This window comes from Haliaeetus leucocephalus, unplaced genomic scaffold (genome assembly GCF_000737465.1).
Source record: "Haliaeetus leucocephalus isolate CR32 unplaced genomic scaffold, Haliaeetus_leucocephalus-4.0 Scaffold668, whole genome shotgun sequence".
NCBI classification, from domain to species: Eukaryota; Metazoa; Chordata; class Aves; order Accipitriformes; family Accipitridae; genus Haliaeetus; species Haliaeetus leucocephalus.
The window spans coordinates 1,891,184-1,906,034 of NW_010973104.1; the positions used below are offsets into that span (position 1 = coordinate 1,891,184).

At 41.2% G+C, this 14,851-nt stretch overlaps 1 protein-coding gene across 8 annotated transcripts in view; it reads left to right on the plus strand.

The window, feature by feature from the left end:
- Positions 1-14,851, plus strand: part of GALNS (galactosamine (N-acetyl)-6-sulfatase) — a 55,537-nt gene that overhangs the window by 2,568 nt on the left and 38,118 nt on the right. For all 8 annotated transcript variants that reach the window (XM_010579577.1, XM_010579578.1, XM_010579579.1 and 5 more), the window contains exons 2-9: positions 1,576-1,699; positions 2,927-3,001; positions 4,079-4,181; positions 7,041-7,184; positions 9,110-9,176; positions 9,282-9,409; positions 10,228-10,367; positions 11,580-11,683. In XM_010579577.1, coding sequence (XP_010577879.1) covers positions 1,576-1,699; positions 2,927-3,001; positions 4,079-4,181; positions 7,041-7,184; positions 9,110-9,176; positions 9,282-9,409; positions 10,228-10,367; positions 11,580-11,683 — 885 coding nt within the window. The remainder of the gene's footprint in view (positions 1-1,575; positions 1,700-2,926; positions 3,002-4,078; positions 4,182-7,040; positions 7,185-9,109; positions 9,177-9,281; positions 9,410-10,227; positions 10,368-11,579; positions 11,684-14,851) is intronic.

Below are 14,851 nucleotides of genomic sequence, written 5' to 3' on the forward strand. Positions count from 1 at the left end.
GGGGTGATCGTGTTGAATCCATTTTAATTCCACATCCTAGTGTTAGGTGGTACCATTTAATTGCTCTTCTCTCAAACCTCAACAGCCGGCTCTGCAGCTCTCCAACAGTTTTCTTTTCCAAACTGCACCACTGCAGTGTAAATGTTAGACTCTCAAATAGGACCAGACAGATGGTTTTCTAAAGATCTTGATACGTTATGCCCTCCATATCAGTTGCTTACCTGATACGCATCTGTATTAAAGAAAGCTATTGCCTTTTTTAAAGCATAATATAATCTCCAGCAGCCATGGTGCCTAATTGCTCATTAAGTTGTTCCTTTCTAGAACCTTCTGTTTTAAGTCACTTACTTTTATTTGTATTATTACCAATAATAGTTGTCAGCAATGAACGTAGATAACATGATGGTAATTTTATGGTTCTCCTGACTCTGTGACCCCTCTGAATTAGGAGGAGGATGTGGGGTGAAACCACTGTCTTGCAAATAAGCAGAGTGACACATGATCCCTCCGGCAGGTTTCTCTCCAGAGCTTGCTTTTAAAATAAACACTTTCTCTCTTTTCGTGTACCACTGCTTTTGAGTTTAGACCTTTTCCTTGCATTTCTTGTTACATATACACGGATAGATAGATGCAGCAGGCTTAGATGGCATCCTGCGGTCAATGGTCCAACACAAAGACACATAGCCAGGGACTGAACGGTCAGGCTTTGCAGCTGTACAACACTGAGCATATGATGTGTAACTTCCTTTTCCTCCCTGGTATGTGTGTGCTTGCCAGTCTTCAGGCACGTGAGTAAGAGTGAAGGCATTAGGGCTCTTACCCAGTTCTGCTACAAGTGTTTTAATGCCTGTTAGCAAGTTATTTAATCTCATGTGTGCCTCGGTTTCCCATTCGCCAGTGAAAAGCGTCATAGTTCCCCACTTCACAGGTTTGGGGAAGTTCATTTTTATCCCATTTGTGAGGTACTCCCTAAGTAGGGAGATGAGCATTATAAAGATACAGAAATGAAGGTATACAATAAAAGTGTTATGGAATCGTAGAATCATTTAGGTGGTAAAGGACCTTTAACATCATCAAGTCCAACCTGAAGTGCCTAGTCTACATGCTTTTTAAATACCTCCAGGGATGGTGACTCAACCACTTCCCTTGGCAGCCTGTTCCAATGCCTGACAACCCTTTTGGTGAAGAAATTTTTCTTAATATCCAATCTAAACCTCTTCTGGTGCAACTCGAGGCCATTTCCTCTCATCCTATCACTAGTTACTTGACAGAAGAGAACAGCACCCACCTCACTACAACCTCCTTTCAGGTAGTTGTAGAGAGTGATAAGGTCTCCCCTCAGCCTCCTTTTCTCCAGGCTAAACAACCCAAGTTCCCTCAGCCGCTCCTCATAAGACTTGTGCTCCAGGCCCCTCACCAGCTTCGTTGCCCTTCTCTGGACACGCTCCAGCACCTCCATGTCTTTCCTGTAGTGAGGGGCCCAAAACTGAACATGAACATTATGTGGGCCCAGAAGCATTGTCATTGTGGAAGAGTGAAAGTACTTTTACATCTTTTGGTGTGTTCTTTTTACAGATGGGTTGGGGTGATTTGGGAGCTTTTGGAGAGCCTTCTAAGGAAACTCCTAACTTAGACCAGATGGCTTCAGAAGGGATGCTTTTCCTAGATTTTTATACTGCCAACCCCCTCTGTTCTCCGTGTAAGTAAACTTGAGTTTTAAACTAGCATATAAGCATGCCACCTTCTGAGAAGATTGGGACGTTTGCCAGCATCTAACATGAACTAGCAACCAAACCAGTGATTACCCTCAGGGCAGAGTTTGGATTTGGTGCTTTGATCTTGCATTTTGCTCCCTTTTTATTTATGTTTTGATTGGAAAACCTACAATCTTCAGTTCATACAAAGCGCTGTTTTAGTGATCAAATCAGTCTAGCTAAAGGATTTTTTTACATTATGGTTTAGTATTCTAGCCTCAGTCATTGCATTTTTTCATCTTTCTTATTTTGGGACAAACAGACAAAGCAGTATCTAAATTGTTGCTGAACATAGTTTGTACGTAGTTTGTCTGATTCTATTGGCTGTGGTGAGACTTTCATGCAAGGAATGGCAGCACGTTGTGTCCTGTTGTTGACCCTGGTGGCTTGCAAGATTCTTGGGGAAGGGACAAGAGATAAAAGAAACGTTTGGGTCTGGGAGACACAGATATTTTTATCCTTACTGTTTTTTCTGGGGGATGTTGGTTTTTTTCTTTCTTTTTTCCTCTAACTTGATTGGCAGCCAAGAACTGAAACAACAATGAGGAACAGGGGCTTTTTATTTGGGCTTTCATTTAGGATATAAGTTGTCAGTGTGCTGATGACGTCCTTGCTCTGAAAAGGCATTTGAAATATGCTGAAGTCCTAGCTCCAGTGGTGGTACTGCATATGCTTAAAGTTAAACATCTGTTTAAATGTTCCCTACAGTCAGGACCTGACTTGTATTGTCAAAGCTGGACAGCTCTTTATTTGCTATTACATGACTTTTGTTCAGGCAAGCTTGAAAACTTAGCCTTAAGCGTGTAATCAGTTTGTGTTATGATTTCCTCTTAAATATATATGTCAGGTATTCCTTTTATAATTACTGAGTTAGAAGGGCTGCTACATTGACTATTGAAAGTAATTATTCTTCAGCAGTGGATAATTTAATAGAGGAGCCAAATTTCAGTCGGGTTTGTCCTGGAATAACTCAAATGGTGTCATATCAGAACCTGGCTCTCTCCATGGCTCACTGGAGACAGGAGTTGCTGCCTGTTCCAATGTGAGTGATCTTAGTAGCTGGCTGTGGCAAAAGGACACTGACATCCTTCAGTCAGAGCACTGTCCTCAGCCTTAATGTTAATATTAAGCAAAGAATGCATGTAAAATAAAATGTTTTTTGTTGTTTGCAGCAAGGGCAGCACTGTTGACAGGCCGTCTCCCAGTGAGGAATGGTTTTTACACCACAAATGCACATGCCAGAAACGGTATGGGCTTCATTCCTGATTTGCCTTCCTCTCTTGATTTCCCTCTGTGCTTTGTAGGAAGTCTTGCTTTGAACAAAGGCTTGGCTCGGTGATCTTCCCCTATGGATCTTCCAGAATGGCACAAAAAGATTACCATGTTAACTGATGGTAATAAGCGTGAAATTTATTGCTTCCTCCTCATCAAGCAGAAAACCTCCTCAAATTAAGAGAGATAAACAAGGCTGGTTGATCCATTTGCTTCTGCTGGCTGAGAAGTGTTTCCTCTGGGCAGGCTGATTGGTGTCTGGTGAAAGAAAGTCACGTGGGGTGTATGTTAACACCCAGAGTAAAGAACAAGCTGCTAACAGTTTTATTCAGCAGCCAGTTTTCTAACCATTTCAGCCTTGGAAGTTTTAAAGCACTGTTGTGCCAGTGGTGCTTCTAGGGAAGGTTACCAGTTCATAAGGACCCTGGGTTGATTTTGATTCCTGTGATTAGTTCCAGTGTGAAAGATGCCATGTGCCTGGGCGTGCTTGGGCAAGAATCAGCAGCTATGTACTGATTCACACTGTGTATCAGCAAGCCTGCTTGGCTATCTCTGTCCTAACCAAAGTCACACCTTAGATTCTCAAGGGCCAGAGAGCTGTGGACTATGGGAGACATATCTTTTTTTCAGGTCTTGCAGTCTGAGCAAGTTTCTCGATCATTTGATTTAGGAAAAAAATGCCCTCATTTTAGAAAATATACAGCAAATTTGCAAGAGTAAAGGCAACTCCAATGCACACCTAAAGTACTTGCTCTTTTTATTACACCCCCCCCCTTCCAAGGGTCTTGCCTTCATTCTGTGATGGCAGCCCTCTCTATTATTGGCAGTGGTGTGCAAGTGGGTGGAGATCTCCCTTTGATCTCTCTGAACCAATTTGTTCTCTTTATCTCGTGGCCTGGGAGGACTCCCAAGGAGTGATATTGCTGGGACTTTAAGCTTATTGCTATTTCTGATCCAGTAACAGTGCTTCTAATGATGGGTAGCCATGAGCTGTTTGCTCCAATATTTGTAAGAGCTGGAAAGATTTTTGCTTGTTTGTTTGTTTTATGCAGCATACACACCACAGGATATAGTAGGAGGAATTGCAGATTCTGAATTACTGCTTCCAGAGTTGCTGAAGAAAGCTGGCTACATCAATAAGATCATTGGCAAATGGTAAAATTATTTTAAGATCTCTTGCTTTGAGATTTCAGTATGTGTGTGTATGTATTGTGAAAGGGCAGCAGAACAAGCAGAACTACAGGGAAAAAACTGTTGTGGAGCTCAGATGTCCAACTTTTTAAAAATGTGGTGGATCCCTGCTGTGATCAATTTCTGAATTGAGTGTTACCATTACAAGTGCATACATGTATCTTCATACAAAGAGTTGAAGGGGTTTTTTTGTATGTATATCTATATTTATAAACCCTTCAACTCTTTGTGCTTTCATCCATGTATCACACTGCTTGATTTAGTCAAATAACACCAAGATGTTCTATTGGAACTTGCCTTGAGCACCTATGTGCTTTTTATCTTTGGCCCCTGCTATATGTTGGGGTTTTTTGTTAATAGAGTAGACTTAATTGTGAAAGCTTCTTTTTGGGGGAGTAGAAGTGTGTGGTGTAGAAATAGAGATGCAGACATCTCCAGGGCTACATTGAAGATTGTTCATCGAATGTAGAAGGTCAGGGTGGATAGGAATAGGCTTGATCAGGATGGTTGATACCAGGTGTTTTAAAAGACCTAGAAGGCTGATCCAATACTCTGTGAATGTCGTCCTTTGACTTGATGGACTTCCATGGGAGTACTGTATAATCTTTGCAGAGGATACAGAAGAACTAAAAACCAATGTTTTGTGATGTCTGCAAAGAATCAGAAGGGAAAAGCCTGAAAGGTATGCAGATCAAACAAACAGTGGAATTACCAGTGTAATAGTTGAAACTGGTGCATTTGTAACATTCGAATTTCAAATGCACTTGTGGGCTGTCGTGGAATCCCACGGGGCCTGGGGATCTCTGAACAGTTGATTCGCAGTTTGTAACAATGCTGTAATAAATAAATGCATAAATAGCAACTTCAAAACTACACAGACACCAGAGGAGTACTGCTTGGTTAGCAGAGTAATTGTTAATGAAGAGACTTCGGACAGGAGTAGTATCAGGGGAATATTATTTAGGAAAGTAATGCGTTACAATTTATTTAACAGTTTTGTTAACAAGTTAGAGAAAAGTGAGTTTGAATTGTGGTTGGATTCACCGGTGCTGCTGAAATTGGAAAGAAAGCAAACTAACCTAAGACAGTGAATTATTTATTACCACAAATCCAAACAGCAGAGTGGCCGTAAAGAATCGGATCAGTGGGCTGAATGCAATAAGATGCAGTTCAGTGCTAATAAATGTAAATTCATACACCCAGGGAAAAGAAATAAACAACGCAAATACAGATTGGTTCCAGGCAGTTATTTGGAAAACAGCAAATCTGGAAGGACCTGCAGCTGTTAGCAAGAAGCAGACTAAATATGAATGTGCAGCGCACTATCATTGTGCGCCCAAGAACTGTTACCCTGGACAGGACTAGGGAGTGATACTGTACAGCAGCAGTCCTGTCATTTGTGCACACCACCTGCTTCCTAGAAAGGTGCAAAGAAATACACAGTACAGTAGTTAAATTGGAGTCTCATCCTAGCCACGCACAAAATTTTAAGGCTTTTAAAGATTTTTAAGTTTTCCAGAAGAAGATTTTTATATCCTTTCAACATCCCTTCTAAAGACTTTGCAGGGTGTCCTGTGACAGTAAGTTCCACAGTTTAATAATATGTTTGCAAGTCAAGTATTTTCCATGACCGTTGTAGAACTTGTTGCATTTTATTAAATCTCTTTATCTTTTGTGTTTTGAGAGGGAGAGAATAATGTGCATCTCAGTAATTATTTGATACCTTTTTCAGGTCTCTTCCTCTGTAAGTTCTCTTAGGGCTTTCTTAGAATAAAATATTTTTTTGTGTCCCCTGTTGTAGGAACAGCTGGGAATAGCTTTGTTTTATCATGTATATAAATGAGGAAAGGGTAGAATCCTTCAGGTCAGACTTGCAATTTTAGTTATATCACCAAGATATGATCATAGCTGGAATGATGATTATTTTCTGTTATAACTCATTTTGGAATAGCTCAGAATAACACCATGGATCATTCTACTTCAGGTAATGCATTTTATGCCCCTTATGTTCAGAAAGTGTGCAGAGGCTGATGGCACAAAATGGACAGGTTGCAGGTACAGGCTTGTGAGTAGAAACTGGAATGATTAAATAAACATTTAGCTACAAATGTCTCCTTTAGAGACCGGGAGAGGATGGCCATTCTGTATCTTCAAGATAGTATAAATGAAGAAAATGTAGAATTTGCAGTACAGAAGTTGGAGATTAGAGAGGAGCTTCATCTTGAAGTTAAGAATGGAGATTTTTCAAGCTGTGTAGTAGAATGGTACTGTCATCAGGAGTAGCTAAATGTGTTTTGTGTTCACATGTGCACATAAAGAACTCATTCTCACTTACATTCAGGTGTCTCTGTACCATTTTGGCAGCATGAATACTCCATAAAGGGAATGCAGATATAATGGTACATTTCATGAGCTTTACCTTGTGTTTTTACAGCTTAGTGGTATAAAAGTGACTTGTCATAGATCAGAATCCTTAAGTAAAACATTACGTGCGTCTTCACAATGGCTTTGGGCAGTGTAGTCCATCAGTACACATCATCGAGACAGCATGAGAAAAGACACCAATAGAATGAAATAATGGAAAACAAAGATTGGACAGTAGACTAAAATGGGATATATGTAAGCACTGGAGTGAGTCTGCATGGATGTGTTTGCAACAAGTATGAGGAAGATCAAGACAGTGGTCTGCAATCATTTATTTGATTAAAATGCTTGAAGTTTTTCTTCTTAGGCAAAGATTGTTTTCTTGCATGCCATTCTGATGAGATTATTATTTGCTTCTTTGCAGTAGAATTTTAATTCCTCTGTTGCTTTTGTTCCTAGGCATCTGGGTCACAGGCCCCAGTTCCACCCCCTGAAGCATGGGTTTGATGAATGGTTCGGGTCCCCAAACTGCCATTTTGGACCTTTTGATAACAGAGCGCTCCCCAATATCCCTGTGTATAGGGACTGGGAAATGATTGGCAGGTAATTCAGCTACTTGCCTGGTAATGTTATTTTCTTTGCTTTCCCTGCTGACATTACAGTGCTGGAAGATAAGTGCTAGCGTAGCAAACCCATTTCAATGAAAAGGGGTTGGCAAAAACAGCAGCTGCTTCAGAATCAGAGTTACAGACTCAGGTGGATGGGCAGTGATCTACAAGTGCTTTACCCTATGCAGAGGACTTTGGTAGCATGTCAAGCATTGGGAATATCCTGACTCTTATATGATCTGAGACGCTTACTTATTCAGAGTGCCCTGAATATCCTGCAGTTCAGCAGTAAGCCAGTGCAGGAAAGGTGCTTGTAAGAGGTCATGAAACACATGAACAGCCCTTCTGGATCAGGCCCATTTAATCCATTATACTGTGCAATGACCACTGGTAGTGAATGCCTACAGAAAGGGTATAAGAAAATGGATAGGTGGAATGGTCCTTCTCTTGTATGGTTGTCCACCTTCTGAAACTGAAGGTTGTGTCCAGATCTTAATAGCCACTGACTTAACTTCCATGAACTGTCTCTCTTCTAAACCCATTTGTATTTCTGGACTCTACAACATCCTGTGCCAGGATCTCATCTCTTGCTTTGCCCTTTTACTTTTGAACAGGACTTTCCCCCTAGTCTGGTGATGGCCAATATCCAGCCTTACAAGGCCTGGGTGGTGGTTTCCATTGGAGCTAAGACAGACTGAAGGGGAAGCCTTGTGGGAAAACACACAAGACAGGCAGAAACAGGAAGGTATAGATTAACCGTCAAGAGGTATGTGAATTTCACATCTAGGAGAGGAAGCAAGGATAGTCCTTCCTGGGGGAAGAAGAGATTTTGAAGGCAATGCTGGCAGCAAAGGGTACTCAAGCATGGTTGTGTGGGCAGTGCCTGGTGCTTCTCAGTTGTGATTGTGGCACTCTGACTTTTCCACTTAAAGCTGAGACAATACAGACCTACTTCTATGGTATTGATGCCCCTCAGAGACTAAGCATGGTAGCTGACTACTAAACTTTATTCTAAACTCCTAAATCACTTTTTGCAGGAATCCTGTCTTCTTCATCTCTACCTTAGCATCTAAATTTAAAGTTGAAGCTCATTAAATATGAAGCTAGATGTTTGATTCTGAGGATTAATAAAGCTCTGAGTACCAAGGCCAACCTGCAAGTTGCATGTGGACCCTCTAGGGGTGTGACTGCTCTAGAGTGCCTCCCTCAGAGATGTTTGCTTATCCCATTGCACCCTAAAGGCTTCCTGTGATGATTTCACTCCACTACTTCTCTTGGAAGCTGGTTCCATTCTGTACTGAAAGACCTCTTTATTCTTTCTCTTCCTGTTTGTAATAACCTTTTGTCTGTTTGCGTAACACCATTCTATGCTCCAGCTCTGCAGTCTGTGCCATTCTTGTCCATTCACTTTTGAGTCTGTTATCATCTTATTTCACTTGCTGTTATTCTCCTGAGGACTGCCCTCTGCCCTTCTTTGCTTAATGAGTGTCCAAAGATACTTCTAACATAAAGTTTTCAAAGCAGCCCAAGTTCTGATTCCAGAATTGCTCTATCTCACTGGAAGTTGTTGTGTACTTCTGAAAATTTTACTCTTCTTTCAAACACCTCTCTGTTGAAAGAGTAGCAGCATGAGATCTTTAAGCATACTACCCCTAGTCTAATAGCTTAACAGTGAAAGGTTGGTGGCTCGGGTCTGTCCAAAACTTGCAGTTGTCATTAATTTGGATCTAGCTGTTTCACTGCTTTCTCCCGTAAGAAAAAATATGGTGACATTCTTTTTAATATCTGAAGAGAGTTTGCTGAGTAGCAACTGTGACCTGTTTGTCACCTGCTTACACAGTAAGGGAAGAAAGGCCTTTTTATGTTGTATATTCCTTAGGATTGATTTTTTTTTTTCTCTCTGATTCATTTTATCTTAAGGTATTATGAAGATTTCAAAATTGATCGGAAGACAGGTGAAGCCAACTTGACTCAGATCTACCTGCAGGTACTGTCTATTTTAATACTGGTTTCTAAGCTGCAGTGACTTTTATGCAGAGATTTAGATGGCAGAGAATGATTCCATTAAATTCATTTTTATTGTTGTTTACAGGAAGCTCTCGATTTTATTAGCAAGCAGCAGGGCAGCCAGCAGCCATTCTTTTTATACTGGGCAATTGATGCTACCCATGCTCCTGTTTATGCCTCCAAACAGTTCCTGGGCACTAGTCAGAGAGGACTGTAAGTCTTGGTTTTGTGGGTGTTGGTTTTGTTGGGTTTTTGTTTTTTTTTAATTAATACCTCATGCTGCAGAAACAGAAAACCTAAGTAATGTTTATTAAAACCAAGTATATAGATCGTTTCTCAAAAATGTATGTGTGTGCTGAAATACACTAGTTAGTGAGGACTTTGCTTGGATTGTTCTTTAATAATTTTGCCATAATCTGAAATGAAGATCATGTGACTAATATGGGGGTGAAGGGGGAGTCTAAGCTCCTTTGCCAGTTGTGTGAGTAATGAAGTGCTGTATGTGGCACAGATGATTTTTTGGAAGGCTTTTGTATGATCAATGCCTGTTTTAAAAGCCTATAAATCAGACCAGCAAGTAGAAAAGCATGCATGAAAAACACAACTTACAGGAGGCAAAAAGCTCTGTGGATACTGTGAGCCCTGCTTCTGAGAGCGCAGTTTCAAACCGGCATCCATAAGCAAATCCATGTTATTAGCTTCAAGTCTATGGCGAAGTGGCTTTGCCTATATTTGAGAACTTTGTAGCTAAATTTGTATCAGTTGCTGGTTTCTGCCCAAGAGTGGCTCACATCTGAACAATTCTGACTCTTGATATCCAAGAGAGGTTGCTCTCTGCAGGCAAGAGACGCGGGGTTTGCAGTGACGGTGGAAAACTTTATTACAGTACCTGATGCATAAGAGCAGTATTTCTGCAGCACAGGTATAACTTACGTGCACTGAAAGCATTGTGGCTGATTGCAATGCATTATGCTGTGTGACACTTTTCCTCCTTTGCTGCCTTTAATGTTTTGCATCTACTTTTGCCTCAGATATGGGGATGCTGTGCGAGAAATTGATGATAGCATTGGAAAAATCCTAAAACATCTTCAGAAGCTGGGTATCAGCGAGAAGACTTTTGTGTTTTTCACTTCTGATAATGGGGCTGCTCTCGTTTCAGCTCCTAAACAAGGTGAGTCTCAGAGGAACAAATCTGGTCTGGGGCTGTGAAATCAAGGCTTAAATCTCTATGTCTGAGGGGTAGACACACCTGTACCTGGGGTTTTCCTTTATGCAGTTAGGAGAAGCCTCAAAATGCAGAGCATTTATGTTTAGAGTTAGCTTATGTTCATTACTTCTGCTCACTGTTGAAGGAGGTATCCTTGGCTAAATGGACTTTTGGCCTAACCCAGTGTGGCTCTTCACCTATGTGCATTTCCACTTTGTGCTCCACTGTCAGGGGGTGATTTTTTTTTTTTAATTTATTTAGGACCAGGCACAGTAACTTAGCAGGGTTTTTACTCTCCATCTGCCAAATGCATATTTGAGCTTTCTGAGTAATTACAGAGAGTTCAGGAGTCCCTTCTTCTTTAGCTCTCATGAAAAATAGCAAGAAGAAAAAGTATTTTTGTTACTTTACAAGTTTTCCTGTGTTTAAATGATTGTTTCTCAGAGTCATTGCAAATTGATTTTAGAACCCACTCTCTTCTATTTAGAGGCAGGCTGTTTCGTGGCTATTGGACCACAGAGCAGGGAGTATCCTGAGTTCTGATTTCAGCTGAACCACTGTGTTTGACTTTGTGTGACCTGGAATCAGTCACAAGACCTCCCTGTTTGTTCCTCAGCAAGCTTAGCTACAAGGTTGGGTTAAAAACCCAGACATTCCTCCAAAGCACTTGCTATGTCTGAGAGTGAACATTCAGGGAATGCATGATTATTTTTCTCACTCTTGTATCTGCATCTAATACTGCTCTGGTGCTTTAAAAGGATTGTGAAAAAAATACTATTTCTCCCTAAAAGTGTCATATTTCCTTTAGTTCCAAACAACAGTTAACATCCTTAAAGGGAAGGAAAATGCCAGTGAAATATTTTCTGTTTGTTTGGGTTCTGTTTTCTTTGTTTGGTTGATAGAAAGTTGTGTTTAACTGTCACTTTTTCCCTGTGCTGAAAAGACACTTCTAAAATTTCATCACAAATGGATATTTAAAAAAAACCAACCCAACAAACAAACCAACAATGAAAAAAGGCCCACCCCAAAACAACTCTGGACATGTTATTTGAAGAGGCATTCATGCAGAAAGGAAAATTCATTTAAAACGAGCCTAAAAATTTCCTAGTTGACAGTGTCCCTTTGAAGTGTGATATTGGCATATCGTGTTTTTTATGGTTTCTTTTCTCCCTCTAGGAGGAAGCAATGGTCGTTTTCTGTGTGGTAAACAAACCACCTTTGAAGGTGGCATGAGAGAGCCGGCTATTGCTTGGTGGCCTGGACATATACCTGCAGGAGGGGTGAGTATCTGCTTTGAACAATTCTGATTGGTCTTAAGTGGACTCAAGTGGATGGAGTGGTTCTTGCTGGATTCAGTGGGCTTTGGATGAGACTTTTAACATGCCCAATGCATCAGTCCAGATGCTTGTCTAAATAAGGAGCTGAACACTGCCGCTAGAGAATGATGTCATTCCTGTTCATTATTGCAAATTTACATCTAGAGTGTCTATGATCAACACTTCTGCGAGCACTGAGCGGTCTGGTCTTTTTGTCTTCCTGCTCTGTCTAAACCCTTTACTCTTTTGGACAACAGTATTTTTAGTGGGTTACGCGTTTGAACGAATTGGAGTATAAAGACACGTTGCTAATATGTGTCCCAGTGTCGAACAGGAGTGTGTTGCCCACACACACTCTCTGTGCCCTGGAGTATCAAGTGATTTGACCCTCACAGCTCTCGCTTTGGTGTTTGATAAAAGTTCCACTCAGGGAGGTCTAGATACCAGACTATTCCTCTTTCCTGCCTGTACACAAATTCAGATATGATCACTTCAAAATAATCCTCCAGTGGCACTACCAGCCTCATTTGTCCCAGTTCTCATTAAAGAAGGATGCAATCAATTCTTCTGCAGGCAGGGTTCACAGTAAATAATACAGATTCCCTCCCCTTTGTGAGCATCTCTTATCCCTGAAGAAAGTGATACTTCATTAACTGGGCACTGTGCTTAAGACTGCAAACTATTCATAAATAAAACATTTTTCTAAGTTGCATTCCTCTTTGGTGGTTTAATTGAGTCAGGATAATGATAATTTATCGTTTACATTTAGGGGGAAGCCATCAGCTTAGATCTGCAGCTGAGGGCAGGAGGGTAGTTTGGTTTCATCATTTTTAAAGAGTTCACAAAACCTACTAGGGATGTTTTATTATTTTTTTAATTTGAAATGAAAACAGTCTTTTTGTTTAAATTTAAACATTTCCATAAAGCCTTTACAAGCCAAGTACAACAGCCTTGGGCTAGCATACAAGAACATGAAACTGAAGCTGACTGTTTTGTTTTCCATGTCCAAACTAAATAATGTGCTAAAAGTAAACATGCATTATAAATGGGAACAAGTAAATACCAAATTTAAAAATTCTTTCCATTGTAGTAACTCTGAGGATAATTAAGAACATGAGTAAAGAAATCATTGTGCCTGCTTATTTTCTAACTGTAACTGGCTGGTACCCTTCTCACAGGTAGTCTTTTGCATGTAGTGCAGCGGCGAAGCTTTATGTAATGCAAAATGTTCTCGGTAGCCTGGTGTGAGGCATGGCTTTCTGCTTGAGGCCATAGTTGAAGCTGCTGTTTGAATTCCTGTGAACAGTCATTTCTGTGCAGAGTTAACATGTTTGCATAGGTGGGTGGACTGACCAACGCCATACTATCATAAGCCCATGCATGCTCAGCGAGCTGGAGAGTGTGCTTAAGGCTTATTAGGGCAGGTACGTGCCTGAAAATCCCCTCCTCCACCGCTGCTGATACCATCCTTGGCACTTAAGCACGTGCTTAACTTTAAATCCTTCCTATCCTGGGCTCCAATTCACGATGCTGCCTGCCACATATCTGCACGTTACACGCCCAAATGTCCTCTAGGACTCCACTTGGTACCTCAAGAAGCCTCTTCTGAACTCTGTCCCCAGGATGTGCTGCTTTGCTGTGAGTTAGGCCCCCGTATGATGCTACTGATAAGTAAATATGTGATAGCTACTTATATGTCTTTTCTGCTTGTATTCTTGCCATCGAGGCTCCAGCACTGGTACCCACAGCAGCACTGACCGCAGGTGAGAGGTTTGGCATTGCTTCTGCGTAATACAGCTCACGCTACGTTGGCCTGTAGGGCACCTGTAGTTACTGCTTCATAATTGCCTCTTTCACTGACAGTAAGTGAAGAGACGTGTTTGCTAGTACGTTTTTGGCTTCTTTTCTGTATCTTATGGAGTCTGTAGCTTCAATCTTCTTGATTGCAAGTTTAAACTAGTCAGCTTAAGCCCCGTGTAGTCCAAGAATCTGTAAAACATGGGAAAACTGCTTCAAAGTCTCTCATTGCTCTCTCTTTTCAAAAGAGTTGAAGGAAAAAAAGGCTTGGGAGCCCTGAACCAGGATGGAAGCAAAAAGCTTCTCAGGAGTGCCAAGCACAAAGCTGAAGGGTCAACTCCTCCTTCCTGGGCTGGTGTTGCTCCCAGTGTAATGGTTGTTCGTTTCCAGCCGCGGACATTTTGAGGAGCAGGCGGAGGGCCAGCAACTGTTTCAGTTGGCACAACTGCAGCCAGAAAAAAGAGGGCTTGTGTCTCTGGCCAGTGAAATCCAGTTACTGGGTGGAAGGCTCATTCCGCTGATGGGATCTGGCAGTTTATTAATAATCTTATTGATATATAGGGTGGGGTTTTTTTGTTTCTATTAAAGGGTACATGTGTTTGCTGAAATAAAGGAGTACCTTTTTATTTAAACAAAAGAAGTTAGGTGACAGGATTGTGAACACTTGACAGGATATTGATACAGGTTAGGATAATTGGTGCAGTTGGCTGATTTGCAGTTTTTGGGGGGAGAGGGATGCCTCGGGAGTGCGTGTTGCTCTTGGCATCAACATTCAGTTAATTCTGGTCCCCCGTCAGGAATATTTATTTGTACACAAACAGCCTTTCTGCAGTTTCCTCCTCAGCTACGTTTTCCAGGTGAATTCACAACAAATCAGCATTTCAACATTCCCCACATCACATCTGCCTTCTGGAAGGATCCAGCTGGAAAAAAAAAAAAAAAAAGGGAGAGAAAAAAAGAATCATATTCTGTTGGTATTTGAATCCTCCTCCTCTCTTCCCTCACCCTCCTCCCCTTCCTCTCTCGTGCCTGCTTCCTGAAGGAGAAAAGAACATATCAACCCAAAGACAGCATTGCAACCTTTTCTTCACTATCTCCCATGGGGCGCAAATTGAAATTGAATTAGACAGGGATATCAGGTCTGCTCGCTGTGATAACTGTAAAAGGATTTTATTTAAAAACACCCTGACATTTGTTCACCCAGTTTCAAATATTTAGCTTTCCTCCTTTCCATTCCTGGCGGGGGCGACTTTATTAATTGTCGCCTTTGATTCAGAGTTAAAGCTTGAAAGCACTGATAACAGCAGTGGTGACTATTTCTTCTAGCGACGTGGC